General features: G+C 57.7%; 2 protein-coding genes and 1 pseudogene across 3 annotated transcripts; all 3 read left to right on the forward strand.

Annotated features, from left to right (window-relative positions):
* Positions 1-3,254, forward strand: ZNF579 (zinc finger protein 579). 2 transcript variants are annotated; one of them, XM_069551941.1, is made up of 2 exons: positions 1-159; positions 1,134-3,254. In XM_069551941.1, exon 2 carries the CDS (start codon positions 1,136-1,138, stop codon positions 2,822-2,824), a length of 1,689 nt encoding a protein of 562 aa, XP_069408042.1. In that variant the 5' UTR covers positions 1-159; positions 1,134-1,135; the 3' UTR covers positions 2,825-3,254. The 2 variants fall into 2 exon arrangements, with proteins under 2 accessions (XP_069408042.1, XP_069408041.1); XM_069551940.1 differs by having other exon boundaries at positions 129-427.
* Positions 3,255-7,979: 4,725 nt separating this feature from the next.
* LOC138419277 (actin-related protein 2/3 complex subunit 1A pseudogene) lies at positions 7,980-9,212 on the forward strand (annotated as a pseudogene).
* A 683-nt stretch (positions 9,213-9,895) lies between these two features.
* SBK3 (SH3 domain binding kinase family member 3) lies at positions 9,896-25,523 on the forward strand. The gene is made up of 6 exons (XM_069549930.1): positions 9,896-9,939; positions 11,033-11,242; positions 14,730-14,826; positions 21,942-22,092; positions 22,556-22,758; positions 24,771-25,523. The coding sequence occupies exons 1-6, from the start codon at positions 9,896-9,898 to the stop codon at positions 25,449-25,451; spliced, it is 1,386 nt and encodes a 461-aa protein (XP_069406031.1). The 3' UTR covers positions 25,452-25,523.
* The last annotated feature ends 2,156 nt before the right edge of the window (positions 25,524-27,679 follow it).

The following is a 27,679-nucleotide window of genomic DNA, read 5'->3' on the forward strand; positions in this document are numbered from 1 at the left end:
GGGTTTCCGGGGGGAAGGCTTAGGCGGCGACACCGAGGCGGCCTCCTCCCCCGCCCCCGCCCCCACCGCGCTCGGGGGCCCTGCCTCCCCGCCACCACCGTCCGCGCTCGGCCGGCCGCGGGGAAGGAAGAAAGGAGCGGAGAGGCGGAGCGCGCGGAGGTAAGGGCCGGGCGCCGGGCCGCGGGGCCGAGCCGCGCGCCCAGGGCTCGGAACCCTGCCGGGGAGGCCGCGACCCGCCGCCCCGATTCTGCCGATCACGCCTGCGGGGGGCCGGGGGCTCCCCGCCCAGCCCCAGCGGCCTTCCCAGGGTGGGGGGGCGTCCAGGCCCGGGCCCCCTGCCCCCTACTCTCCCTTGTCTCAGGCGCCCGGCCCCCTCCCGCAGCCGTCTCCACCCCCAGGGACCCCGGAATCCACGCCCCCACCCCAGGTACTCAAGTCTAGATGCCGGCCCCCAGCATTGCCTCCCCAGCGCGCGCGCACCCCCAGCCCCCGGAATCCGGGCCCCTGAGCCCCCTCCCGGCCCAGGACTCCCAGCCTTCCTATCCCGGCCTCTCCCAGCCTCTGGCCACCCGGGCACCCACACTCCATTTCCGGGGCCTCCGGACTCTGCCTCCCACCCCCTCCTCTCTGGCACCGGGGCCCGTGTCCTGGCCCCTCCCGGCAGGCTCCGGCTGGGTCCCCCCCGGAGGAAAAGCGCTTCAGCGACTTTGCCCCCCGTTTCTTCTGTCTGTCCCCGGCTCGGTCTCCCTGTCGCTCCATCCTGCCCGTTTCTTCTGTCTGTCCCCGGCTCGGTCTCCGTGTCGCTCCCTCGCTCCATCCTGCCATGGTCCCCCTGGCCTCTGTGCTGGCCCCATCTCTGCCTGCATCTCTTTGTTTTCTCTCCATCTCTGTCTCTGCTGGGTGTCCCCATCTCTCGCCTGCTTTCTGCTTCTCGCCGTCCCATCTTCCTGCTGCTCCAGGTCTCTGCCTCTCACCCCGGCCCCTTTCCTGCGTCTGTCTCTCCCTCTCTTGCCCCGCTAAGCCTCTGACCCTCTCTGTCTCTCCATCGCTCTGTCTCTGCATTTCCGCGCCGCCTCCCACCCCACCCCCAGCCCCCGCAACAATATCTCTGTCTCTTCCCTTTCTCTTTACAGACATGGATCCGCAGCCCCCTCCACCAGCCCAGGGCAGCCCACCTCACCGGGGCCGGGGCCGGGGCCGGGGCCGAGGCCGTGGGAGGGGCCGGGGCCGGGGCCGGGGGGGCGCTGGAGCCCCCCGGGCGCCCCTGCCCTGCCCCACGTGTGGCCGCCTCTTCCGCTTCCCCTACTACCTCTCTCGGCACCGGCTGAGCCACTCAGGCCTGCGGCCCCACGCCTGCCCCCTGTGCCCTAAGGCCTTCCGCCGGCCGGCCCACCTCTCCCGCCACCTGCGTGGCCACGGGCCGCAGCCCCCGCTGCGCTGCGCCGCCTGCCCGCGCACCTTCCCCGAGCCGGCGCAACTCCGGCGCCACCTGGCCCAGGAGCACGCAGGAGGCGGCGTCGAGCTGGCCATCGACAGGGCGGCCAAGGAGGCAACTGAGTCCAGCTGGGGCCCGCAGGACAAGGCCGCCGAGCAGCCGCCCGGCGCCGGAGCCGAGGAGGAAGACGGGGCGCCAGAGGCGGCGGCAGCAGCGCGGCCCGAGCCGTGGGCCGCGGGCGAGCCGGGCACGCCAGCAGCCGCCTCGAGCGCGGGAGCCCGCGAGCCAGAGGGGGCCGGGGCTGAGGCCGAGGCGGGGGCGGCGGAGCTCAGGGCCGAGCTGGCGCTGGCAGCTGGGCGGCAGGAGGAGAAGCAGGTCCTGCTGCAGGCCGACTGGACGCTGCTGTGTCTCCGCTGCCGGGAGGCCTTCGCCACCAAGGGCGAGCTCAAAGCGCACCCGTGCCTGCGCCCCGAGGGCGACCAGGAGGGCGAGGGCGGCCCCCCGCCCCGCCCCAAGCGCCACCAGTGCTCCATCTGCCTCAAGGCCTTCGCCAGGCCCTGGTCGCTGTCCCGCCACCGGCTGGTCCACTCCACCGACCGCCCCTTCGTGTGCACGGACTGCGGCCTGGCGTTCCGCCTGGCCTCCTACCTCCGCCAGCACCGCCGCGTCCACGGCGCACTCAGCCTGCTGGCCCCGCTGCCCGCGGCGGCCAAGAAGGACGACAAGGCGGTGGCGGCGGGCGGCCGGACCTCAGGGAGGGGGCCAGAAGGGGGCGAAGGGGCAGAGGGTGGGCCGGGCGGGCAGAATGGAGGCGAGGCGGCCCCGGCCCGGGCCCCAGCCGGCGAGCCCCGCTTCTGGTGCCCTGAGTGCGGCAAGGGCTTCCGGCGCCGGGCGCACCTGCGGCAGCACGGGGTGACCCACTCGGGTGCGCGGCCCTTCCAGTGCGTGCGCTGCCAGCGGGAGTTCAAGCGGCTGGCTGACCTGGCCCGCCACGCGCAGGTGCACGCGGGGGGCCCGGCCCCGCACCCCTGCCCGCACTGCTCCCGCCGCTTCTCCCGCGCCTACAGCCTGCTGCGCCACCAGCGCTGCCACCGCGCCGAGCTGGAGCGGGCCGCCGCCGCGCAGCAGGCGCTGCAGGCCCCGGCCTCGCCACCGCGTGCCCCGATGCCCCCCGCAGGCCAGGAGGCCGAGGGGCTCCCGCTGCCCCTCGCCCATATCAAGGAAGAGCCGCCGTCCCCGGGGTCCCCGCCCCAGTCGCCGGCAGCTGCACCCCCTGTCTTCCTCAGCGCCTCCTGCTTCGACAGCCAAGACCACTCGGCCTTCGAGATGGAGGAAGAGGAGACTGAGAGCAAGGCTCACCTGCACGGTCTGGGGGGCCTGGCCTCCTGACCCGCACCCACCCCCTCAGCCCCACCGTGGGAGCTGACCCCCCCCTCCCCCGATTTGCAGCATGGAGGAGGGAAGTGAAAGGAGAGGAGCCTCCTCTGTGAACCCACCCTCCCCTTCCAGCCCTCGACACTAGGGGCAGGGGCTGGACGCCCCTCCGTCCCCATTGCCCACCCCCAGACCCCTGATGCTGGTTAGAAACTGCTTGCCCCACGTCTGAAGGCAGGACTCTGGGTCAGAGGCGGAGGACATTGGCCAGACATGAAGACTGAAAGGGGGGACCCCCCCCAAGCCTGGCTGCCTCCCTGTTTCACACACTGGACACCATCACTTCTTTGGAACTGCCGGATCCTGGGGTGGGGGGCAGTCCCCAGTGAGCAAAGGTCTGTCCCTGTCCCTTTGTCCGTCTGTGAATAAATGTGAGTTTGTGGAACTGGAGAGAGTAGGGCTGTCTGTACGGGGAAGGCCGGTGGGGTGGGTGAGTCTGGGAAGCCGGGCGGCATCTTGGCTAAGAGTGGAAGAAGGCAGAGCCCCACTTCAGGGGTCACTGGCCCAAAAGCCAAGCAAGACACTCATGAGAAGAGCCAGGGGCGGGAGATGACAAGCTGCCCTCTGCCCAGGGGTCTTCGGGGACCCCTATGTGCACTTATTCACTGAACACTGCCCGAGTGAGCATGAGGCCCCGGGTACGTGAGAAGAGGAAAGCCGCTCTGCGGGAACCCGGGACTGCCACTCGGCACCGGCTGACACGGTGTAGCCACGGGCCCCAGGCGGCGCTCCCACTGAAACGGAGAATAATACGTTCATGATAAAATAATTAAAATGGAATAAGATTAAACACTCCTCAGTGTTTGTTTCAAGTGCCCAGTATCTCCCTGTGGCTGGTGGCTACCCAGCTGGACAGCACAAATCTAGAACATTCCACATCACCAAAAGTTCCACCAGAACCTCGCTGCCCTAGATAATAAACCAGTCTGCACCACATCAGGTACTGATAAGGGCTTCCAAGAGAACTGTGGGGTGCTGTGCAGACGGAGCCCAGGGGACGGCGGGCCTCTGGGGAGATGACCTCTGACCTTCTGACCTGAATGAAGAACCAGTGGAAAGAGGGAAGAGCAGGGGCAAAGGAGCAGGGGTGTGTGTGTGTGTGTGTGTGTGTGTGTGTGTGTGTTAGGTGGCTGCTCCCTGTTAAGAAACTGCAAGGAATCATGGGTGGGGTGGGCAGTGTCATTGTGTGCACAGCCTCGAGGTCTGTGTGTGTGTGTGTTTAGCCCATTTGTTTAGGTCCTAGTAGTGGAGGGGGGATGTCTCCAGGCCAGTCCTCCTTAAGCTCCCTCTTTTTCCTCCTACTGACATCCTGCCCCCCTGCCCCCGCCCAGGCTCTCTCACCCTGTGCAGACAGTGGCCCTGACTACTTAGGCATCTCTGCACCTGGGAGGCCAGGCAAGCGATGGGTGACATCATCCTTGTTTTCCAGAGCAGCAAACGGAGGCTCGACACTCAGGGAGGGGGTCTGCTTCCCTGGTGCGATGAAACACTGGCAGAGAGGGTGGGCAGGAGGGAAGCTGCGAAGACGGGGGCTGAGAGGCAGGCCAGGGAGACGATGACCACTCTGTGCTTTGCAGAATTCCCAGACGTAACGAGATGCATTGTAGCCGAGCCCTTGGAATGGTGCCCGGCACGCAGGAAGGTCTCCGTTAGTGCTGTATTCGCCACACCCCAGGCTGCCTGTTGGCATCAAAGACCAGAGGAACACCTGCCTTGGGGAGCTCACAGACTGCTGGGGAGGTAATCACGTATTGGCACAAATAATGACAGTTTCCAAACAAGCCCCATTCTCTGGAGCACTAGATCCTACCTGAAACTATAACTTAACCTTGGGTGCTGGGGGAAAGGGGGCTGAGGTACGCTTTCCTTACAGGCCAGCCACCTCCCTCCCCAAGAACCTTCAGTGGCTCCCTATTGCCACATACCAACGGCAGGCCAGACACCATTTCAGCACAATCTCACGGATGAACCTCCTTGAGGAAGGTGATTATGCAGCTCCGTTTATAAGAGGCAAACTGAGGGTTCATGCTAAGAAGGCATTTGTCCTACTTCCGTGATCACTAACACGAACTGAGCCCTTCGGATCAATGTGTTACTGTGGGGAATTCCCTGGAGGTCCAGTGGTTAGGACTCTGGACTCCTATTGCCAAGGTCCTGCGTTCAGTCCCTGGTCAGGGAACTAGGACCCCCACAAGCTCCATGCCATGACCGAAAAAAAAAATCACTTTATGGGGAGAGTTGAAGACAGTGGTTGACACCTGGGGGCAGTTTTTGCTGCTGTTGCTTTCTTCTTGATATAGATATGATCTCAGGGAATCCTAGTTCCCACAGGAAACATCCTCGCCATTTTCCAGAGGAGTTAACACTGCTCGGAGCAGGACTCTCTTGTCCAAAGTCCCATAGGTAGGCAACAGCAGATGCGGGATTCCAGTGCAGGCTGGACTGGTTCCACACCCTGAACCCTGCACCAAGCCCGTACGACCTTCACAATCAGTTCCCAGCCGTACAACCCACCTTTCAAGGCTCCCACACACACACATCCTGGCCTCCAAGCCCCAAGGCACCGCCACTACAGGTGTGCCCACTACCCTTCCCCACCCACGTGCTTACTCATACTTCAAGACACTACATCCGAAGAGAAACATTCCTAGAACAAAATATAGGACTTACGACAAGAAAAGGGCCTTAGAGATGGAGTCCACGTCTCCCATTCCGCAGGTGAGAAAACTGAGGCCCATGTACGTGGGACAGCCCCAGGAAACTGTAAAATAACCACGTGATTGGTATTATCGTAAAGCACTATTAGGGCTGTTTGTGAATCTTAACTCTGTGTCGATTGCTGTCTTTCCCTGGAGTGAGCATTTTACACAGACGATCTTGTCACACTTGATCATAATAATACAGAACAGATTCTTGGGTATTTGCCCTACATCTCTAAGGAGATTCATGTGAATTAGCTCACAGTCTTCACAGTGGCATCATTAGAGAGAGACCATTATAGGCTCTTCTTTTTCTTCTTAAGCATATTTGTTGAGGTGTCACTTACATTCCACAGAATTCACTCATCTTAAGTGTGCTGGTCAATGACTTTTGGTAAATTCACAGGATGGTGCAAGTATTGCCACAATCCAATTTTAGAACATTTTCATCACCACCACCGCCCCTCCACCCCCCCACACCCCTTCCCACCCCCCACCCCCCCACCCCGCCGCCAAAGACCTCTTCTGCTCATTAAACACACTTCCGGCTTCCACCTTTAATCCCAGGCAGACACAAATTTACTTTCTGTCACTAGAGACCTGCCTTTTCTGGACATTGCACAGACACGGGTCACACAACACGTGGCCTCTTGTATCTGGTCTCTTTCACTTGATGTCCTCAAGGTCCATCCGGGTTGTAAATTGGATCCGCATGTCACTACTTTCACGGCTGAATAATATTCCATTCCATCCATGCACGGGCCTTTGATGCTTTGGCGCTTACAAATAGTGTTGCTATGCAGTGAAGACAGACATAGAGAAAGGGCTTGTGGACACAGTGGAGGAAGGAGAGGGTGGGAAGAACTGAGAAAGCGGAATTGAAATATATGCATCGCCACGTGGAAACCTGGGCAGCCCGTGGAACTTTGCTGTGTGACACAGGGAGCTTAAACCTGAAGCTCTGTGACGACCCAGAGGAGCGGGAGGTGGGAGGGAGCTTCCAGAGGGCAAGGGCGTGTGTGCACCTATGGCTGGGCCAGGCTGATGCCTGGCAGAGACCAACTGTAAAGCAGTTGTCCTCCAATTAAAAATAAATAACTTAAAAGAAAACAGTGCTGCTGTGAACACGTGTGCACAAGTCTTCCTGCAGACATGTTTCTCTCGGGCAGATTCCCAGGAGCGGAATTGCGAGGGTGTGTGGGACGTTGAAGGTGAGCTTTCCAAGAAACTGCCAGACTATTCTCCACCTACAGTCCCACCAGCGAGACATGCAGGCTTCCCAAGGGAGCTCTATTTTCCTGAGAAGGAAACTCAAGTCCAGAGACGTGAACAGACATGCTCAAGGTCTGGTCGGAAGCGGCAGTTCTCGATATGACCCCGAGCACTGTGGTCCCAACGCGTGTGCTCTTCCCCCACCACTTTCTAGCTCTTTTTCTATTGAGGTAAAACAGAACATAAAATTTACCTTTTTACCCCTTAAGTGTGCAGTTCAGTGGCATTAAGGCCATTCACATTGTCATGTAACCATCACCATCTTCAGTCTCTGGAACTTTTTCATCATCCCCAGCTGAAACTCTGTGCCCATTAAACAATAATAACTCTCCACTCCCCTCCACTCGGCCCTCGACAATCACCCTTCCACTTCTTGTCCCTACAGATGTGACTACTGTAGGTATGTACAGAAAACCCTTCCGTCTGTCTTCTCCACTCTCCTCTAACGCTGCTCATGAAATACGTCATCTCTGATACTCCCAGCCATCAAATGTCTGTGGCATCTGGTCACACATCAAGCGATTCATCATCAGACTTCTGTTGTTTAGTCACTAAATCATGTCTCACCCTTTTGCGACCTCATAGACCGTGGCCCCCTGGGCTCCTCTGTCCGTGGAATTCTCCAGGCAACAATACTGGAATGGGTTGCCATCCCTCCTCCAGGGGATCTTCCTGACCCAAGGATTGAACTCGCGACCCCTGTACTGGCAGGCACTGGCAGGCGGATTCTTCACCACTGAGCCACCTGGGGTGTCTAGAATTCAATTCAGTTCTGACATTGTCCACCCAGAGATAACGCCAGATCGCACAGGGCAAGGGCTCAGCCCCACCAGACTGCATCTCCTCTCCCCACCTCCAGAACCAGTCGAAGTCTAGGCTGTCACCATGCCAATGCCTGTGACTCATCCTTATCCTGCTCACTCATTTATTCATCCTAAACTCTACGGAGCATCTTGTGTTTAGAGGTCAAACATCAGCAGACCAGCAAACAACCTCTAAACAATGCAGTAGGGGATGCATATAAATATACTCAGGACATCAGTTCAAAATAATACTTGCTGGGTCCCCCGCCCGTGCCCGCGGGAGCCTGTTCGCATCGACTGACCAGAGTCCGCGAATTCAACACTCTGAGCCCATCCGGACGGCCCCGATCCCAGCTTTCTATCCTTTGAAAACACTAAGAATAATGTCCCTGCATCAGTTTTTACTGGAGCCAATCACCTGTCATGCCTGGAACAGGGATCGTACCCAGATCGCCCTTAGCCCCAATAATCACGAGGTCCACATCTATAAGAAGAACGGGGACCACTGGGTGAAAGCCCATGAACTCAAGGAACACAATGGACACATCACAGGTATCGACTGGGCTCCCAAGAGTGACCGCATCGTCACTTGCGGGGCCGACCGCAACGCTTACGTGTGGAGTCAGAAGGATGGTATCTGGAAGCCAACCCTGGTGCTCCTGAGAATTAACCGGGCGGCCACTTTCGTCAAGTGGTCCCCGCTAGAGAACAAGTTTGCTGTGGGCAGTGGAGCACGACTCATCTCTGTCTGTTACTTCAAGTCTGAAAATGACTGATGGGTGAGCAAGCACATTAAAAAACCCATCCACTCCACAGTCCTCAGCTTGGATTGGCATCCCAATAATGTCTTGCTGGCCACGGGATCCTGAGACTTCAAATGCAGAGTGTTTTCTGCTTACATTAAAGAAGTGGATGAGAAGCCAGCCAGCACGCCCTGGGGCAGCAAGATGCCTTTCGGTCAGCTGATGTCCGAGTTTGGGGGCAGCGGCACCGGCGGCTGGGTGCATGGGGTCAGCTTCTCGGCCAGCGGCAGCCGCCTGGCCTGGGTCAGCCATGACAGCACCGTGTCCGTTGCCGACGCCTCAAAAAGCGTCCAGGTCTCAACTCTGAAGACAGAGTTCCTGCCCCTCCTGAGTGTGTCGTTCATCTCAGAGAACAGCGTCGTGGCTGCTGGCCACGATTGCTGCCCCATGCTCTTTAACTACGACGACCGCGGCTGCTTGACCTTCGTCTCCAAGCTGGACATCCCCAAACAGAGCATCCAGCGCAACATGTTGGCCATGGAGCACTTCCGCAACATGGACAAGCGGGCCATGACCGAGGACCGCAACACGGCCCTGGAGACGCTGCACCAGAACAGCATTACTCAAGTGTCTATTTACGAGGTGGACAAGCAACTTCTGCACTACCGGCATCGACGGGGCCATGACCATTTGGGATTTCAAGACCTTAGAGTCTTCCATCCAGGGTCTTCGGATAATGTGAAGCTGAGCGAGCCTCCAGACCCAGCATGAGGACGGACCGGCTGCGCGGGGCAGCGCTGCCATGTCACGGGGAGGGGAGCCCGCCGCCAGGAAACACTGAAGACGCACATGGCGCAAACCTCGTGGTGTGTTTTGTTTGAATATAGTTGGTGAAAGTGTCGGGTTTTTTTTTAAAGCAGCAGTGATTTGGGTTTTGTTTGGGGGGTTATTTTGTTTTGTTTTGCAATTTCATTCCATTCTTGACCAAAGCTTCTCTTTAAGTAGTTTATTATGGAACGTTGTCAACACTAACTTAAAGGAAGGGGTGGGGAGGTATGTAAATTGTCTGCTAAAAAAAAAAAAATAAAAACACTGAAAAAAAAAATAATACTTGCTGGGCTTCCCTGGTGGTCCAGTGGTTGAGAATCTGCCTTGCAATACAGGGACATGGGTCCAATCCCTGGTCTGGGAAGATCCCACGTGCTGCAGGGCAGCTAAGCCCATGCGTCTAGAGCCTGTCTCCACAGTAAGAGAAACGACCACAATGAGAAGCCCGTGCTCTGCAGTGAAGACCCAGGGCAGCCAAAAGTAAATAAAGAAAATGAAATTTAAAAACAAAGAAACAAAACACTTACTGAACTCCCATTCTGGGCTGGGCACCATGCTAGCTCACGCGCTGTCTAGTGAAACAGACACGAGGCCGTTCCCACGAGGGGCGTCCTTCCTGGTGGGAGGAGACAGGCATGAAAACACGGTGATCAGGGAAGGGACAAAGCATCTTCCAAGGGGATGATGCTGTGGAGCGGGGAGACGCTGGACAAGGTGGCGGTACGGTGGGAACTCCTGGCTGTCCAAAGAGGAGCTGAAGGAGGGGGCCTCGAAGATAACTGGGGACGTGTCCCAGGGGAGGGCAGAGCGGCTGCAGAGGTCCTGAGGTGAGACTGTGACCTGTGTGTCCAGGGAGCAGAGAGGCCAGCCTGAGCGGAGGCAGAGATGGGAGAGGAGATAAGCGAGGGGATGGGCCAGATCCAGCAGCAACTCACAGGAGCCTGCTCTCTGCCCCAGTGAAGTGCAGACAGCGCCTCGCAGGGACTCATGAAGAGGCTGACAGGACCTGACCTGCCTTTCCCTTTTAACATTTGATACATCTATTTATTTAGGCTGTGCCACGTGGGTTGCCGTCTCTCAGTCCCCCAACCAGGGATTGAACCCACGCCATGGCAGTGAAGACACAGAATCATAACCACTAGACCACCAGGGACCTCCCTGTCCATCTTTTAAAAAATAAATAGATTTTAATATGTAAAGCCATTTTAGGTTTACAGAAAACTTGAGCAGAAATACAGACAGCCTCCATCCACCTTCCTTTAAAAACGCATTTCAAAGCAATCTGCAAACATGCGCCCACATGACTGCTAAACACTTCAGCATGTGTATCATACCAACATATCAAATCTTTATCCAACTTCCTTGTCCTACGTAAAATTTAAATTCATTGAAAAGCATGCAGGTTACGTTGCTGCTGCTGCTGCTAAGTTGCTTCAGTCGTGTCCGACTCTGTGCGGCCCCATAGACGGCAGACCACCAGGCTCCTCTGTCCCTGGGATTCTCCAGGCAAGAACACTGGCGTGGGGTGCCATTTCCTTCTCCAGCAGGTTATGTTACCATCCGATAAACTCTGAGAGCTTACAGAAACACCTGAGTAGCACAGATTTTTCTTAAATAACTTTTCCCTCTGGAATCTTTAAATATACAGAGAAGTTGCTATGATGGTACTGAGGTTGGGTACCCCTGACCCAGGTTACCCGAATATCGTCATGTCCTTACCATCCAAAACCAAGACGCCAATATCAGCAGTTTTCTATCAACCAAATACGAGCCCTTCCTCAGATTTCGCTTGTTTTCCCTATTGCCTTTCTGTCCCAGGATCCCCCCGCCTCACCCCCAGGACACCGTGTGGCCTCCCGTCCTGCCCCGAGCCTCCACTGGTCTGTGTCCACTCCTGAGGCTGCCTGGGTCTTGCACGACCCTGGCGGTCCTGAGCGATTCCTGGACGAGAGGCCACGCCCACGCGCCCCGTGGCTCCCGGATGCGGGTACCCCCTGACGTCACTGAGGATGCTCCCCTCACCTGGAGGTTTGCACGCTGCGGAGTGAGCCCCCCACAGCCTCTACTTTTTGTAAACAGATTGCTGAGCGCGGCTCCCCGCCCCTCGTGGAAGGGAGGGGAAGAAAGCTCCGCCTTCTGGAGGGGGCCGTATCCAGATACGATTTGGGGGAGAATTCTCCCGTCCCTTCTGTTTATTCATGTATTCAGTCATTTATTTGAACCCGAATGGATCCATAGCTGTTTCTTTTATACTTTGAGCGACAAACACCACGTTATCTCATATAAATAGTCTATATTACAGTCCAGTGCCACCTTATGACTCTCATAGAAGCGCACCTGTGTTTGAATGCCAGGTGTTGTCAAGGGAAAGAAGCAGAGAAAACTCAGTGTCTTGTAGTAACCTATAAGGGAAAAGAATCTGAGAGTGTGTGTGTGTGTGCAAGCGTGTGTGTCTCTGTATGTGTGTAACTGGGGCTTCCCCAGGAAAAGAGTCTGAAACAGTGTGTGTGTACGTGTCTGTGTGTGTATGTAACTGGGGCTTCCCCAGAAAAAGAATCTGAAAGAGTGTGTGTGTGTGTGTGTGTGTGCGCGCGTGTGTAACCGGGCTTCCCCAGTGGCTCAGTGGTGAAGAATCTGCCTGTCAGTGCAGGAAACACAGGTTCGATCCCTGGTTGGGGAAGCTCCCCTGGAGAAGAGGAGCCTGGTGGGCTATATAGCCCATGGGGTTGTAGAGTCGGACGCGACTGAGCGTGCACACACACGTGTAACTGTGTAACTGTGAGGCAGTTTGCTGTGTATCTGAAACTAACACAACACTGGAGATCAACTACACTTCAACAAAAAAATCAAAACCAGAGAGAGAACCAATGCTGAACAAGAAGCAAGGGCTTCTGGCCAGCGTGCGATGGAAGATGAGGCTTCAGCCTGGTGGTCGATGAGGGCTTCTGAGGAGGGGTAACTGGAGACTTGGGCTTCGCTGGTGGCTCAGTGGCTCAGTGATAAAGGGCCTACCTGCCAACACAGGAGACCCAGGTTTGATCCCTGGGTCGGGAAGATCCCCTGGAGGAGGGCATGGCATCCCACTCCAGTTCTCTTGCCTGGAGAATCCCACAGACAGAGGAGCCTAGCAGCCTACAGTCCATGGGGTCCCAAAGAGTCAGACACAACTGAGCAACTGAACAACGATTGGAGATTTGTGCCAGACAGGCCGAGGAGCTGAGCCAGGGAGGGGCTCTGAGGCCCACAGGGTCGGCCACCTGCCCGGAGCTCACCCGCCTCTCCTGGGCACCAGCCCCACGGCAGCTTCAGCCCTCTGCTCTCAGCACCCCGGGAGGGCAGTTTGGAATTCAGCCTCCAAGGCCAAGTCCCCAGCCTCCCGTGGCCTCTTATCTCGCCACGCCCGGCCCTGTGCCTGGCACCAACCTGCGCTCCGCAAATACTTGCCGCCACTCACCCGGCCGCCCGAGCCCCCACTGCCCTCCTCCCCCCTCCTCTCAAAGCAGCTCTTTCGCCTCCAGGAGGGAGGCGGCACTGGTGGGTCCTGACGGGAAGCCAGGGACGTGACCCGGCTGGCGGCCTCCAGACTTCTAATAATGGGATAATCAGCACCGCTACTACTTGTTATCTGGCCTGTTTGCTGGCGTCAGGCACTTCACACGCCTTTTCTGGTTTCATCTCCACAACAACTCGCTGGTTACCAGCACAGACCACGCTGCCTCGCCTTGTGGCCGGGGATGGGCCAGCCTCTTGGCCTGGAATGACCCCTCCCCCTCCCCCCAGGAGGCCCACCCTGTACCCCAGTTCTCTAGCGAGAATTGTTAGATGGCCCCCAAGATCCCTGCTCCCTGGGCCCCACACCTCTTCCTAATTATTCAATCAGATGTGGATTTCGGTGCTGCTGTGAAGGGACATTGAAGCTGGAATTGAGGTTCCACATCTCAGATAAGAATTGGCTCTTTGGTGGGCCTGGCCCATCAGGTGACCTCCCAGTAGGAAGGTCTCTTCAGTGGGCCTGGCCTCATCAGGTGACCTCCCATGCAACCTCTGGAAAAAGAGACTCAAAACATGAGGGCTGTTCAAAAGTGAGGAGATTCTCCATTGTTGCCTTTGAAGGCAGAGGGGACCCCACCACGAGAGGGTGTATCTCTCTGTCTCCCACTCAATTTTGTTTTAAACCTAAAACTGCTCTTAAAAATAAGTTTACTTTAAAAAAACCCCACAAATCAAGAAGGATGCTGATGTTTCTTCCACAATAATGACTGAACATCATTCTGTTACATACAGGACAGGGGGTGTTAATATGATATGGATGTCTAATACCTCTGGTCTCTGGGGCCTCTGGTTAGAATGCGTGCTTCACTGGGACAGGAATTGTTTTTATCGCTTTATTGAGATACAGTTCCTAGACTCCACTATGTGTCCATTTAAAGTGTACAACTCAGGGGATTTGGTGTCGTCACAGGCTTGTGTGACCATCACCACGATCAATTTCAGAACACTTCTGTCACCCCAAAAAGAGACACTGTAAAGAAGACAAAATAATAATAATAATAAAATAAAATGGAAAGAAAAAGAATAAAAGAAACACGGTAGCCCGTAGGCATCTCCTCATTGACCCATCTCCCGGGCAACCATTTCATCCCCTCTCCCTCGCTGATATTTGCCTCTGATGGTGGGGGTTGCACACTTTGCTCTGATGTGTCCCAAAAACCTGCAGTCCCGCTGGCTACATCCAGCAGGCAGGTGCTCCGCAGTTAAACGTAACTTGGTAAAGCACCCACCTGCCAATGCAAGAGACACAAAAGATGTGGGTGGCTCTGATTCCTGGGTCGGGAAGACCCCCTGGGGGAGGGCATGACTACACACTCCAGTATTCTTGTCCAGAGAATCCCATGGACACAGGAGCCTGGCGGGCTACAGTCCATGGGATCGCAAAGGGTTGGACGCGAGTGAAGTGACTTAGCACGCATGCGCACGATCTGTTTTTGAGTTCCAGTCACGGCTGCTCTCTCTCAGAGCCGTCTCTCCCTCACCCACTGTCCAGCAGGACCTTTCAGAGTCACCTCCGTTAGAACAGGAAACACACTGTTTCGCAATTGCCTGCGTCCTTGTCCAGGGCACCCTCCAGAATCCTCGGGGCGGGGATGGAATCTACCTGGTCCTCTTGGCTCATTAGGCCCCGGGGATGTGGGTGTTGCCTTTGAATGGAAACCAGAGCAGTCAGCATCCTCGACACACACATGTGCCCAGCCCGAGGCCCAGCAGAGAGGCCCCGGGGGTGAGGCGCGGAGCCCACCTATCCCCGAGTGAGTCCTGACTGCGCAGCTGACCCCCAGCGGGATGCTGGGCAGGAGATTTAATCTCCGCGAGTCTTCCTTTCCTCAACTATAAAACAGAGCTAATAATAGGACCTACCTCTTCCCCACGGCTGCGAGGATTAGCACAGGGGCTGGTAATACACAGAGCTCAGTAAATACTGGCTATAATTATCGCTAAGCACGCGGGATTTATGAAGCCGTGACACACGCCCTTTGCTGGTCCATCCGGCGGCTGCCTCGCCCGCACACGTTTCCGGAGGAGAGGGAGCGAGATGCCGCGCGCCCCCGAGGACTGTGAGTCCTTCCCCGTGACTGGGGTGTTGGGTGAAGCGGGGTGGGGCGGCAGATAAGACGGGGCCGGTGCCAGCCCCGAGAGGGCTCTGAGGCCAGCCTGGGGACCGTGGTCTCTTTCCCTGAGGGCAACAAGGAGCCAGCGGGTGGTCCTGAGAGGCTGAGGGACAAAGGTTATCTTTGAGCATTAGGAGGATGGCTTTGAGGGTGACAGGGGGCGGGGGAAGACTGGAGGCCTGCAGGAGGTGGAGGCAGGGGGATGGTCCACATGGGAGATGAAGCAGCCACGACCTTGGTCTGCAGCCCAGTGCGCATAGAGACTGCCACGATTCCGAGCCCACTGCCTCTAGACTTCTAGAGAGATCTGGGAGGGTCTATAGAACCGCTGTCGTCTGACAGCCCTGTGCTTCCATTTTTACAGACGCAAAAGAGAGACAGGGGGAATGTAATTGTGAAATGGTTTAGTTCACCCCATACAGTGTATTTTTTCTCCTTATTCACGGTAGTGATGCTTTATAGCCCGGCATGAAGAAATGAAAGCGTTAGTCGCTCAGGTTGTCTCTGATTCTTTGCGACCCCATGGACTGTAGCCCCCTCAGGGCTCCTCTGTCCATGGGGATTTCCCCAGGCAAGAATTCTGGAGTGGGTTTCCATTCCCTTCTCCAGGGGATCTTCCCCACACAAGGATCAAACCCAGGTCTCCAGCATTGCAGGCAGATTCTTTACCACTGGGTCACCAGGGAAGCCCCCTGTAGCGGCGTAGTGAACCCTGAATAACTGGTCCTGAACTGGTGCATGGTGGGAGGGGAAACACAGGCTCAGGCTCCTGGTGGGCTTTGATGACGCTCTGTTGTTGCTGTTAATTGATGTATGCATAGTCTTATGTGTGTTTCCACTTAAAGGCACCTTGTCTAATGCACACTGTTGACTCACTGACACTGAACTCGGAGCCAACAGTGCTCTCACTCACGCCTGGAGGAAGCTTATCTATCATTTCCTCCATAAGGCATGTCCCAGCTCTCTCAGGCTGTTAGGACAGCAGACAGCACTTGGGCTTTATGTTTGGGCCTGAGTAGCGGGTGTTTGAAGTTGTAAAATCACCAACAAAAAGCCCAATACTGTGAAAAAAGAAAAAAAAAAGATGGTCCTTTACGGCGATGCAAGCTTGTTCCCCCTCAGCCGGGAACACGTGTCAGAGAGGAGAGGTGCTGGCTGCTCTGTGCAGGCACCGGGGGCCACAGCGGCATCTCAGTGGATAGGCGAGCTGGCAGATACAGGAATCCACCCAACGATGAGCTCGACTGTATACCCAAAACATTATCATGTCATCATGTAATTAATAGAAATGTCACCCACAGGTAGCTTACATGCTCTTTTTCGTGCTAAGTCTTTGAAAGCCAGGGTCTGTTTTGTATTCAGAGCGCATCTCAATTTGGCCTGGCCACGTTTCAAGTGCACAAGAGCCCCACATGGCTGGTGGCTTGTGTATCAGTACAAGTCCCCACAGCTTTCTTCAGACTTTCCAAGGGCCCTGTGAGCTCAAAAATAAAGATTGGAAAAGCAACGTCAGATACGGCCACCTTGGAGAGAGCTGTGTGGCAATACCTAAGATTAGCTGCGCGCTCTTCTTTCCACCCAGAAATTCCACTTTGAGGCCAGTGCCCCATGAAGTGTACCACTTCGCACCAGACAACACATATAAGAAGGTCCTTTGCACCCCTGCCTGTAAGAGCACCATAGGGGAGAAAAAGAAAATGTCTGTGCTCGGAAGAGTGCATCTGTAAAGCACAGCATGTCCACACACTAGACTCTTCAACATCTTTGCAAAGAAAGGAACCTGAGGTCCCTCTAACAACACGGAAGAAACGCAGAAACAGGGTTGAGCGGGTGAGGACAAGAGCAGGCTGCCGAAGGTCAGGGACCTGATACTATTTATACAACACTAAAAACATGCAAGGCGATACTCTGGGGCAGTCACAGATTCGTACATACGTGGCAAAAGCATCTTCTTTTTTACCATGAAGAATAACAAACATCTCCTTAGGGATGGTAGTTACTTCTGGGATGGAAGGGGAGGATTTGGAGAAGGGTAAGTACACAGAGGATTCCAATTATATTTGAAAAGTTGTATGTCTTCAGCTGCACGCTTGTGGGCAGGGAGGCACTAGTTACGCTTATTTGGGATATTTTGGGGCGTGTGTGCCTGAGAAGGCAATGACACCCCACTCCAGTACTCTTGCCTGGAAAATCACATGGACGGAGGAGCCTGGAAGGCTGCAGTCCATGGCTTCGCTGAGGGTCAGACGCGACTGAGCGACTTCCCTTTCACTTTTCACTTTCATGCATTGGAGAAGGAAATGGCAACCCACTCCAGTGTTCTTGCCTAGAGAATCCCAGGGACGGGGGAGCCTGGCGGGCTGCCGTCGGTGGGGTCGCACAGAGTCGGACACGACTGACGTGACTTAGCAGCAGCAGCAGTGCCTGAGATATTCTTTTGCACAAGGAACCACGGCAAAGGTTTGTGCTGCTACATGACCTGGTCAGACAGACAGTGAGGGGGGCAGGTGTGGCTTTGAAAAATACTAGAACTAGGATCACAGGCCGATGGTGAAGGTTCTGTGAAACTCCCAGATGGGGGATAAAGCTTCCAGAACAGTATCTGGCCTGTTGTAACTGTCACTGGTGTGTCTGTTGCCGGAAATCACATGACTAAGCAATTGCTCTATTCCAGGTCTTACATCTAGTGTCTTCATCCATTATTTTATTTAATAGTATTTATGCTGAAACTGAAGCTCCAGTATTTTGGTCACCTGATGTGAAGAGCCAGCTTATTGGAAAAGGCCCTGATGCTGGGAAAAATTGAAGGTGGGAGGAGAAGGGGACGACAGAGGATGAGCTGATTTGATGGCATCACCGACTTGATGGACATGAGTTTGAGCAAGCTCCAGGAGATGGTGATGGACAGGGAGGCGTGCTGCAGTCCCTGGGGTCACAGAGTCAGGCATGACTGAGTGATTGAACAACAAAAATCCAGTGTATGTAGGAATAAAGCCACCCACCCCGCGAGTGTGACTGAGACAAACACGAGTGCCACGAACACGGGAGGGCAGGTGGGCAGCCCAGTCCGCGCGATGCACCATGATAACCGCCAACAGTCAAGGTTTCCCAATTAGTTTAGAGTCTTACTCTTTACAAATGAAACACACTGATTTAACGTAGGGCCTTTCTTTCTTTTTATCTCTCTCTCTCTTTTTTTTTTTTTTTTTGGCCCAAGAATGGTGGGGAGTTGCAGGGTCGGGGGGTGGGCAGGTAAGCTATTAATTGCTCTACCTTTGAAGTACAGGTTTTTTTGTTTGTTTCTGGCCATGCTGTGTGGCTTGTGGGATCTTAGTTCCCCAACCAGAGGTCGAACCTGGGCCCTTGGTGGTGAAAGCACAGAGTCCTAACCACTGGACTGCCAAGGAGTTCCCTTTTCCTTTCTTTCTTTTTTATTTTGAAGTGTAAGTTAATTATTTATGTCTTTGCTATGCTAAGTGGCTTCAGTCGTGTCCGACTCTTTGCAACCCCATGGACTGTAGCCTGCCAGGCTCCTCTGTCCGTGGGATTCTCCAGGCAAGAATCCTGGAGTTTTTTTGTGATCTTTATTTGGAAAAAGATATCAAGTATATAAATAACATATAAATAAATGCTGGATATAATGTATATGATAGTACATGCTGCACGTGTTAAGTTGCTCAGTCGTGTCTGACTCTCTGTGACCCCATGGACTGTGGCCCGCCGGGCTCCTCTGTCCACAGGGATTCTCCAGGCAAGAATACTGGGGTGGGTTGCCATTCCCTTCTCCAGACATGCTGTATATAATATCAGATCACATATATTGCATTTATTATTGTGTTAGATACAATCAAATGTATGCTACAAATGTCAGATGTTTCTTTAACAGTAACACTCTGAGCAGGACCAGCAATTGCTCCCATTTCTTAAGGAGGAAACGGAGGCAGGGAGGCAGCTGGACACTTGGCCGGGGGGTCAGAGGCAGGGCTGGAGAGCGGAGGCCACAGGATGGGGAGGGGAGGCCCAGAGCCCAGCTTTACCCAGGGGTGTGTGCACCCAGGGGCCAGGGCCGAGCACCCCTCCCCCGGCACACCTGCCTCTCCAGGTCACTCCGGGTGACCCCATGGGGCAGTGTTGCTAAATGGGGAGGTGCAAAGCTCCGCGGATCATCGGTGAGCCTCTGGTGGAGGGGGGGCAGGTACTGGGGAGGGTGGAGGCCTGCAGCGGCCCCTCTGACCCTCCCCCCGAGGGCCCAGGTGGCCAGCTCTGCAGCTTGATCTCTTAGCTCTCGCCCAGCAGCTGGCCCGCTCCCCCACGGCCCTCCCCACACACTCACAGCCGCCCCAGGCCCCCAGGGGAGGGGCTCAGCTCCAGCCTGCATGGTGGGGGCACGGGGCAGAAGACAGCCTGGAGTCTCCAGAAACTCAGGGACCCAAGCGCTGCCTGTCGCCACCTGCTGGTCCCTGCCTCAGTTTCCCCATCTGTAAACTGGAAGCCCTCATTGTATTCAGCGAAGACTTGTAAGGAGGACTTCCCGAAGTCTTCAACAAAAAGCAAAAAAAAGATCCAGGGAGGGCCTGACACCAGATCAGCATTGAATGGAGAGTCTCCATTGCGTCGTTTAATTTCAGTTTATGGATCAATAATATGCTGTGCTGCTGCTGTTCAGCGGCTCTGTTGTGTCCGGCTCTTTGTGGCCCCGGGACTGTGGCACGCCCAGCTTCCCTGTGCTTCACTGTGTCCCAGAGTTTGCTCACACTCATGTCCACTGAGTCAGTGATGCTATGAGGGAAACTGAAACACTAGGGAAGCCAGAGTGTTGCAAGGTTTCCCCAAGGCCGTGGGGACACTGCCGACCGACCCCACTACAGCAGCCACAGGAGGCGTGTTTGGGGAACCTGGGGGACGCAGAATGCAGGCTGGGTGTCAGTCCATTGTAAAGAATTACCGTTAATGATTGAAAAAAGCTTTGCCATTGAGCTGGAAATTTTCCTTCCTTTGACGGGAGACAGAAACCTGAGGCACAGTTTGCCGTGATGTCTGAAGCCTAGTGAATTGCGTTTAGCTTTTTATGAGGGAAAATTTCCAGCACAACCAAAACTAAAGGGTAAAGGCACATCCTTGTTCTCAGCAATACATGGGCAGCTGTGTCCCTACCCCAGCCCTCACTGGAGTCCTGACTTTCCAACACAGGAGCATTTGAAATCAGACACCAGACGGCGCCTCATTTTGCCCCAGATTTCCGTGGGCTGCAATTTACTTTAAAACACGCCATTGCCCCAACAGAAAAGAGAGAGAGCCAGTAGGGCCAAAAAAAAAGGGAACATGCGTGAAATCTGGTCAGTGGACTGCTGGGTGCGGCCTTTCCTTGCTCTGATCTGTGCTCACAACTTTCCACAAACCCCGGAAAGTCAAAGAGCAAAGGCGGCTCCGTCCGCCGCCCGCCCCCCGCCCCCCCGCAACCCCGAGCCCCACGCAGGCTCCCAGGGTGAACACGCGAGCCGCCTTCCGGGGACCCTTCCAGAAGCCGCGTCTTTTATTAATAGCAGGTTGTAGTAGTAATGGAAAGCAACCAGGCTGAGTCACACAGGCCTGGCCCAGCCAGCCCACACCTCCTCCCCTCTGACCCACTCGCTGCTCAGAACCTCAGTTTCCCACTCTGGAAACTGGGGCTAAGTCCCCGCCATTCTGGGGGTGCCCAGAGGACCCAGTGTAAAGGCCCGAGCAGGGAGCTGGGCGCAGAGCCTTGCTGCATCCAGGAGGGAAGCCTGCCCCCCGCCAGGGTCTCCATCAGCAGCTGAGAGCTCCCAGGCCTGAGCGAGGAGGGGCCGGGGGCCGGAGTCCGGGGCTGAGGGCGGCCGTGGGGGCTCTTCCGTGAAGGGCTCTGAGAGTGGGCTCCCGGCCTTCAGAGGCCGCGGGGGAGGCTGGATGCACACAGCCTGGGGCCCCTGTCCCAAGTAAGGGGCACAAAGCGCCTGTCTCCCCTCTGCCCACTCCCCTCCGGCCCGGCCCTTGGGGTTCAGGCTATGTTTTGTCCCCTCTGTCCTGGGAGCAGAGCCCAGAGTCCAGGCTGGTCTAAGTTTGGACGGGGGAGGGAGGGGGGCCGCGGGGCGGGGAGGTGTGGGGGGACGGGATGTCTCTGAGCTGTCCTGGCTGGAGAAAGGGAGGGACAAAGGCAGAAACAAAGACGGCAGGGAGACAGACGGGAGGGCACCCAAAGCAGGGGACAGACAGGGCCTCCTGAGACAGACGGACAGGCGGCCGCAGTGGGGAGAGCCTGGGGACAAGAGCGGGGGGCTGGGGACCAACAGACAGGCAGGGAGACCCCGAGACCTCGGGTGCTCAGACTCGGGCTGGACTGGGCCAGGGAGGTGCAGGGAGAGGGGGCAGCCACGCAGGGCAGGCTGCAGGCCCAGACGCGGGGGAACACGGGCGTGGGCCTCGCAGACCAGCCCCCTGGGCGTGGCTCTGCTCAGGGCTGCAGCGGGGCTCAGTGCGCGGGTGGATTTTCAGGGAGCCCAGACCAGGGGTGCTGGCCTGACCCTGAGATGGAGCTCAGGGACCCCAAGAAGCAGGAAGATGGGGACCCAGAGGTGAGAGGCAGGAGATAACGGAGAGAGGAGGAATGGGACGGGCTGGGGGACAGACACGGAGAGACACAGAGAGACACCAGGACAGCAGGGAGACAGAGACATCCAAGACACAGGGAGCCCGAGGAGACGCAGCAAGCCTGGGGCCCAGGAGACACGCTCCCAGATAGAGGGGCAGGAGACCAGGAAGAGAGGAGGATGGAGAGGGAGGCGGGCGGGGCAGGGGCACCTGCTGGGGAGGAGGCGGCCCCAAGTGGGGCTGGGGGCTCCTGGGGGGAGCCCCAGCGGCCATGGGCAGGGCCGCTGAGACAATCACCCGTGACCCAGCCAAGGCCCGAAAGCAGGTGGCCCAAGGCGGGGTGAGTCACTGTGACTCACCCTCCGTGCCGGGGACAGTGACCCGGGCCCCCAGGCCCCCGGCTCGGCCTGAAGCCCTGACTGACCCCCTACCCCCACCCCGTCCCTCTCCTGCAGGAGGACACAGCCACGGCCCTGCAGAGGCTCGTGGACCTGACGGCCTCCAGGGTGACCCCCGTGCGGAGTCTGCGAGCCCACTACCGCCTCATCCGGAGGCTCGGCTCGGGCTCTTACGGCCACGTGCTGCTTGCCCGGCCTCGCCAAGGGGGTGAGTGTGGTCACCGAAAGGCAGATGTTCCCCTCTTAGGGTCCTCGTGCCCACCGCGACAGGGAGCATCCCTGGGGGAGCTGATCAGGAGTCCTCCCGATGGGCCCTCAGAACGTTAAGAGCTCTGTGATCATCGCACAGGGAGCCAGAGCTCTCGCCCAGAGACGGGGAGAGGCTTGCCTGAGGTCACACAGCGAGGCAGAAGCATGACTAGGATTGCTAGTCCAGTTGGCACGTCCCCCAGTTCACGCGAGAGGAAACGGAGGTCCAGAGAGGGTCAGGCGGTGGTGCAGGGTCGCACAGCAATCTGAGAGAGAGCAGAGAGAGTCCCCAGGGAAGGGGTCCTCCAACAAACCCCCCACAGATGGAGAAAGGAGAGGCAGGCAGAGGTCAAGCACCGTGCCCGCCCAGGGATTGATGCTCAGGGCGCCCTGACTTGCCCTCTGACCCCACCCCCCGGCAGGTCGGGCCGTGGCTCTGAAGCTCCTCCCACGGGCCTCGGTCTTCAGAACCACCTTCCTGAGAGAGTTCTGTGTGGGCCGCTGTGTGTCATCACATCCAGGCCTGCTCCAGACGCTGGCGGGACCGCTGGAGACCCCACGCCACTTCGCCTTCGCCCAGGAGTACGCGCCCTGTGGGGACCTCAGCGGGATGCTGCAGGAGCGGGTGAGGCGGGTGGGCGGGGGGTCTCATCCAGGTCTGACGGCGGCCCTCCCCCGGGCCTGTCCCCCACCCTGACCTCCAGAGGGAGCTCCCCCCTAGGCCCCCAAGGGCGTTAGTTGCTCAGGCACAGCCGTGGACTGTAGACCGCCAGGCTCCTCTGCCTGCGGGGTTTCCCAGGCAAGAACACTGAAGTGAGTGGCCATGCCCTCCTCCAGGCAACCTCCTTCTTTCTCTTTCTCAGCGCAGTTCCAGGACTAACCCAAGCCCTAATCCATCCAACCATCCAAACACAAGCTTGCCTGGATGACAGGTTGGGATTGGGGTGGAGGACAGATTAGGTCTGATGAGAGGGTGGGCATGGAGGGAGAGATGGGATTTTAATGGCAGTGGGACTGGGAAGGGGTGAGGGTGGAGCTGGATGAGCTGAGCTTCGAGTTGATGACAGGCCAACTGTGAGTGTGGAGAAGACCAGGCGTGCGGCTGCAGAGACGGCTGAGGCTGTGTCTGTGTATAGAGGCAGTTGGAGAAGGACTGTAATGGAGTTCTCTCCAGAAAGACCAAGTCAGGACTGAATCCCTGACCTTCTAGGGGTACTTGAATGTGAGGTTAAGGTGGGGTCATCTTTAGGAATAGCTTCCCCGGTGGCTCAGAGAGTAAATCTCTGCCTGCAATGCAGGAGACCTGGGTTCAATCTCTGGGTCAGGAAGATCCCCTGGAGAAGGGAATGGCAACCCACTCCAGTATTGTTAACCTGGAGAATCTCATGGACAGAGGAGCCTGGTGGGCTACAGTCCACGGCATCACAAAGAGTAAGAAGTGACTAACCGACTTTCACTTTCATCTTTAGGAATAAACTTTGGATTTCAGATAAGTTTGGGGGTAAAGAGGAGGAAAGAAGGAAGCAAGGGAGATGAGAGAAAGAGTGGGATGGATGGAAAAAAGGGTGGAGGGACAGATGGCTGGGTGGCTGGGTGGCTGGGTGGCTGAGTGGGTGGCTGGGTGGATGGATGGGTGGGTGGATGAGTGGATGAGTGGATGGTGGATGGATGGATGGGTGGGTAGATAGATGGATGGATGGGTGAATGGATGGATGAGTGGATGGATGGGTGAGTGGATGGATGGGTGGATGGATGGATGGGTGGATGAGTGGATGGGTGGATGGGTGGATCAGTGGATGGATAGATGGATGGATGGATGGATGGGTGGATGGATGGGTGGATGGATGGATGGGTGGAGGGATGAGTGGGTGGGTGGATGGGTGGATGGTTGGTTGGGTGGTGGATGGATGGATGGGTGGGTGGGTTGAAGGGTGGATTGACAAATGAGTGGATGGATGGATGAAAGAAAGGAAAGGTGGATGAATAGATGGGTGGATGAGTGGGTGGGTGGATGGATGGATTGAAGGATGGTGGAATATATGGATGGATATCAGATACTAAATAACTGGATAAATTATTGAACTGCTGACTAGCTGGTGGAATGGATTCTGACTGGAACCCTGCTGTGAAGACTGTTGGACAGATGGCAGGTTGGGGTTAGGATGGATGGGTTGCTGTCTCACTGCCTGGCTAGCTGGATGGACAGATCTATCAACCGATTAATGAAGTAAATGCTGGGACTTTTGAACTGGGTCTGAGTTGGAGATGGGACCTCAATTAGTACAGGACTAAGATTAGTTAAGTTCATTAGTTAAGTGCGAGATTTAGGGTTTCACTGGAGATCTTTGTGGTCTGTGGAGTGAAGATAAGAAATGTAAGGAGTGGTTGTGAGTGTCAGGACAAAGTTCAGTGGAAGTTAGAGAGCTTCTGGTGAGATGCGGGGTCCTGGTGAGGAAAACATGTGAGGGCGGGTCTACAGAGAGAGCTGGTGGTCGAGGATGACCTGGAGATGGTGTTGGGAGATGTGTCAGAGACACTCCTGGTAGCCAGTGGTCTTGGGATTGGGATTCCTGAACCCCAGGAAGCAGCAAAGAGGAGGAACTGAGGGTGACCTTTGCCCTCTGTCTTTGACTCCAGGGCCTCCCAGAGTTGCTGGTGAAGCGCGTGGTGGCCCAGCTCGCAGGAGCCCTGGACTTCCTCCACGGACGGGGGTTGGTACACGCAGACGTGAAGCCCGACAACGTGCTGGTCTTCGACCCTGTGTGCAGCCGCGTGGCCCTGGGGGACCTGGGTCTGACCCGGCCCGAGGGCACCCCCACCCCGGCGCCCCCAGGGCCCCTGCCCTCCGCGCCCCCCGAGCTCTGCGTCCTGCTGCCCCCCGACACCCTGCCCCTGCGGCCCGCCCTGGACTCCTGGGGGCTCGGTGTGCTCCTCTTCTGCGTGGCCACCGCCTGCTTCCCCTGGGACGTGGCGCTGGCCCCTGACCCCGAGTTCGAGGTCTTTGCGGGCTGGATGACTGCCAGGCCCCAGCCGCCCCAGCCGCCACCCCCCTGGGACCAGTTTGCACCCCCCGCTCTGGCCCTGTTCCAGGGGCTCCTGGATCTGGAGCCTGAAACCAGGAGTCCCCCGCTGGTCGTCCTGGACTACCTGGGAGATGACTGGGGGTTAAAGGGGAACAAAGAGAGAGCTGGGGGCTTGGGGAGCATGTCCAGCGAGGGTGGGGAGGAGGAGGAGGAGGGCGGAGCAAGCCTAGAAGAATGGTCAGAGGAGGACGGTGACAGCGGGGGGAGGACGGACACAGATGCGGGAGAGCCCTGACCGGGTGTGCGGGACAGGTGGCCGGGCCCGGGCCAGAGGCCCCGCCCCCAGGGCCCCGCCCCCAGAGGCCCCGCCCCCAGCCCCCACGGCCACCTGCGCGGGAGAACGGAGAGCACCCCGCGCCTCTCCCAACCGAAGGCTGCGCTGAGACGCACGACTCCCCTCCCTGCTGACGACCTGGGGGTCTGGAGCCCCCGCCCCTCCCCCCTCAGACCCGGGGGTCCAGGCCCCCGCCCCTCCTCTCCCCTCAGACCCGGGGGTCCAGGCCCCCCGCCTCCCCCCTCAGACCCGGGGGTCCAGGCCCCCGCCTCCCCCCTCAGACCCGGGGGTCCAGGCCCCTTCCCTCCCCCCTCAGACCCGGGGATCCAGGCCCCTTCCCTCCCCCCTCAGACCCGGGGGTCCAGGCCCCTTCCCTCCCCCCTCAGACCCGGGGATCCAGGCCCCTTCCCTCCCCCCTCAGACCCGGGGATCCAGGACCCCGCCCCTCCTCGCCCCTCAGACCCGGGGGTCCAGGCCCCCCGCCTCCCCGCTCAGACCCGGGGGTCCAGGACCCCGCCCCTCCTCTCCCCTCAGACCCGGGGGTCCAGGCCCCCCGCCTCCCCGCTCAGACCCGGGGGTCCAGGACCCCGCCCCTCCTCTCCCCTCAGACCCGCGGATCCAGCCCCCCCCCCCCCCCCCCCCCCCCGCCTCCCCGCTCAGACCCGGGGATCCAGGACCCCGCCCCTCCTCTCCCCTCAGACCCGGGGGTCCAGGCCCCCCGCCTCCCCGCTCAGACCCGGGGGTCCAGGCCCCCCTCCTCCCCCCTCAGACCCGGGGGTCCAGGCCCCCCGCCTCCCCGCTCAGACCCGGGGATCCAGGACCCCGCCTCCCCGCTCAGACCCGCGGATCCAGGCCCCCGCCCCTCCTCCCCCCTAAGACCCGCGGGTCCAGGCCCCTTCCCTCCCGCCCTCAGGCCCGGGGTTCCGGCCCCCAGCCCCTCCCCCCTCAAGGACCCTCCCCCACCCTTCTGTCAGGCCTTCCTGAGAGGAGGTGCCCTGTCTCCCGCACAAGCGTTTCTGCGCCGTGGGGTTGTGTTCGGTGCCTGTGGACCTCTGAGCAGTCACTCCTCCCCTCTAAGATCTTAGTGGACGCCCGCTGACCACGGCTTTCCAGATTCAATACCGTGGAACCCTCACCTGCCATCTCTTCCACTTTCCTGGGCTCTGGGTGACATTACAGGAGTCACTCACCCTTTCTGGACCTAAATCGACACACATGCGCACACAGGCACACAGGCACACGTGTCCACAGACGCACAAATGCACACACGTGCACACACGTGCACACACGTGCACGCACCCACAAATACGTGCACACGTGTGGGCGTGTGAGCACATAATGCGCACACGTGCACACACACATACACACTCTCTCTCCTGCCTACAGACATTTGCACACTCAGCATTCTCCAAGAATGCCTCCTTTCCAACTCCAGGCCTCCAGGAAGCAGAGCCCCCCGGGGCTGCTCCCGCTCGTTTGGAGCCCGTATCACAGTGACCTGTGTCCCCCACTTCACTTCTCCCCTCTCAGGCCGTCCGGGATGCACCTGGTCCTTCTCACCTGTGCATCCTTTCGGGCTCTCCTCCTGTCCAGAGAGTCTCCTGGGCCAGCTCCCCGAGGGCATGTGGTCCCGTCCACACCAAGGGCCACAACTGGTCTGCAGGGACCTCTGCCAGACTCCATGTGCCCCCTGCAGCCCAGCACAAAGACCCACAGGACAGGGGCTGCTTGGACCCAAGGCAGCATCCCCTGCACTCAGTACAGTCACGGCTGCTGGGAGCCTGAGCTGCAGGCTTCCACATACAACTGGCTGTCTGGGACTGAACCCTGGGACAGATAAGGGCTGCTGTGGCCCTGAGACAAGTCTACCATTTGACTGACACTTCCTATCTTCCTTTGGACAAATGGACGTGTGGTTGGTGAGGACTCACCTGGCGGGGAGCTGCGGCAGGGGACGTGGGAGCTCAAAGCAGCTGTCCAGTGCATCCAGAAATGATTCTGAGATATGGGACTTCCCTGGAGGTCCAGAGGTCCGCCTCCCAGGCAAGTAGGAGGTGCAAGTTCAATCCCTGGTTGGGAAGCTAAGATCATACACGCCTCAGGGTCAAAAAACCAACACGTGAAACAGAAGCACCATGGTGACAAATTCAATAAAGACTTTAAAACAATAAAAATGATTCCGAAATCAA

Source organism: Ovis canadensis, chromosome 14 (genome assembly GCF_042477335.2).
Source record: "Ovis canadensis isolate MfBH-ARS-UI-01 breed Bighorn chromosome 14, ARS-UI_OviCan_v2, whole genome shotgun sequence".
Classification (NCBI taxonomy): Eukaryota; Metazoa; Chordata; class Mammalia; order Artiodactyla; family Bovidae; genus Ovis; species Ovis canadensis.

Bases quoted from the DNA above. Each gene is read 5' to 3' on its own strand.
- ZNF579 (XM_069551941.1), top strand. From the start codon at position 1,136: ATGGATCCGCAGCCCCCTCCACCAGCCCAGGGCAGCCCACCTCACCGG.
- SBK3 (XM_069549930.1), top strand. From the start codon at position 9,896: ATGATGCTGTGGAGCGGGGAGACGCTGGACAAGGTGGCGGTACG. The intron at 11,243-14,729 runs GTTTGCACGCTG...GGATTTATGAAG, and splicing joins GATGCTCCCCTCACCTGGAG to CCGTGACACACGCCCTTTGC. The intron at 22,759-24,770 runs GTGAGGCGGGTG...CTTTGACTCCAG, and splicing joins GCGGGATGCTGCAGGAGCGG to GGCCTCCCAGAGTTGCTGGT.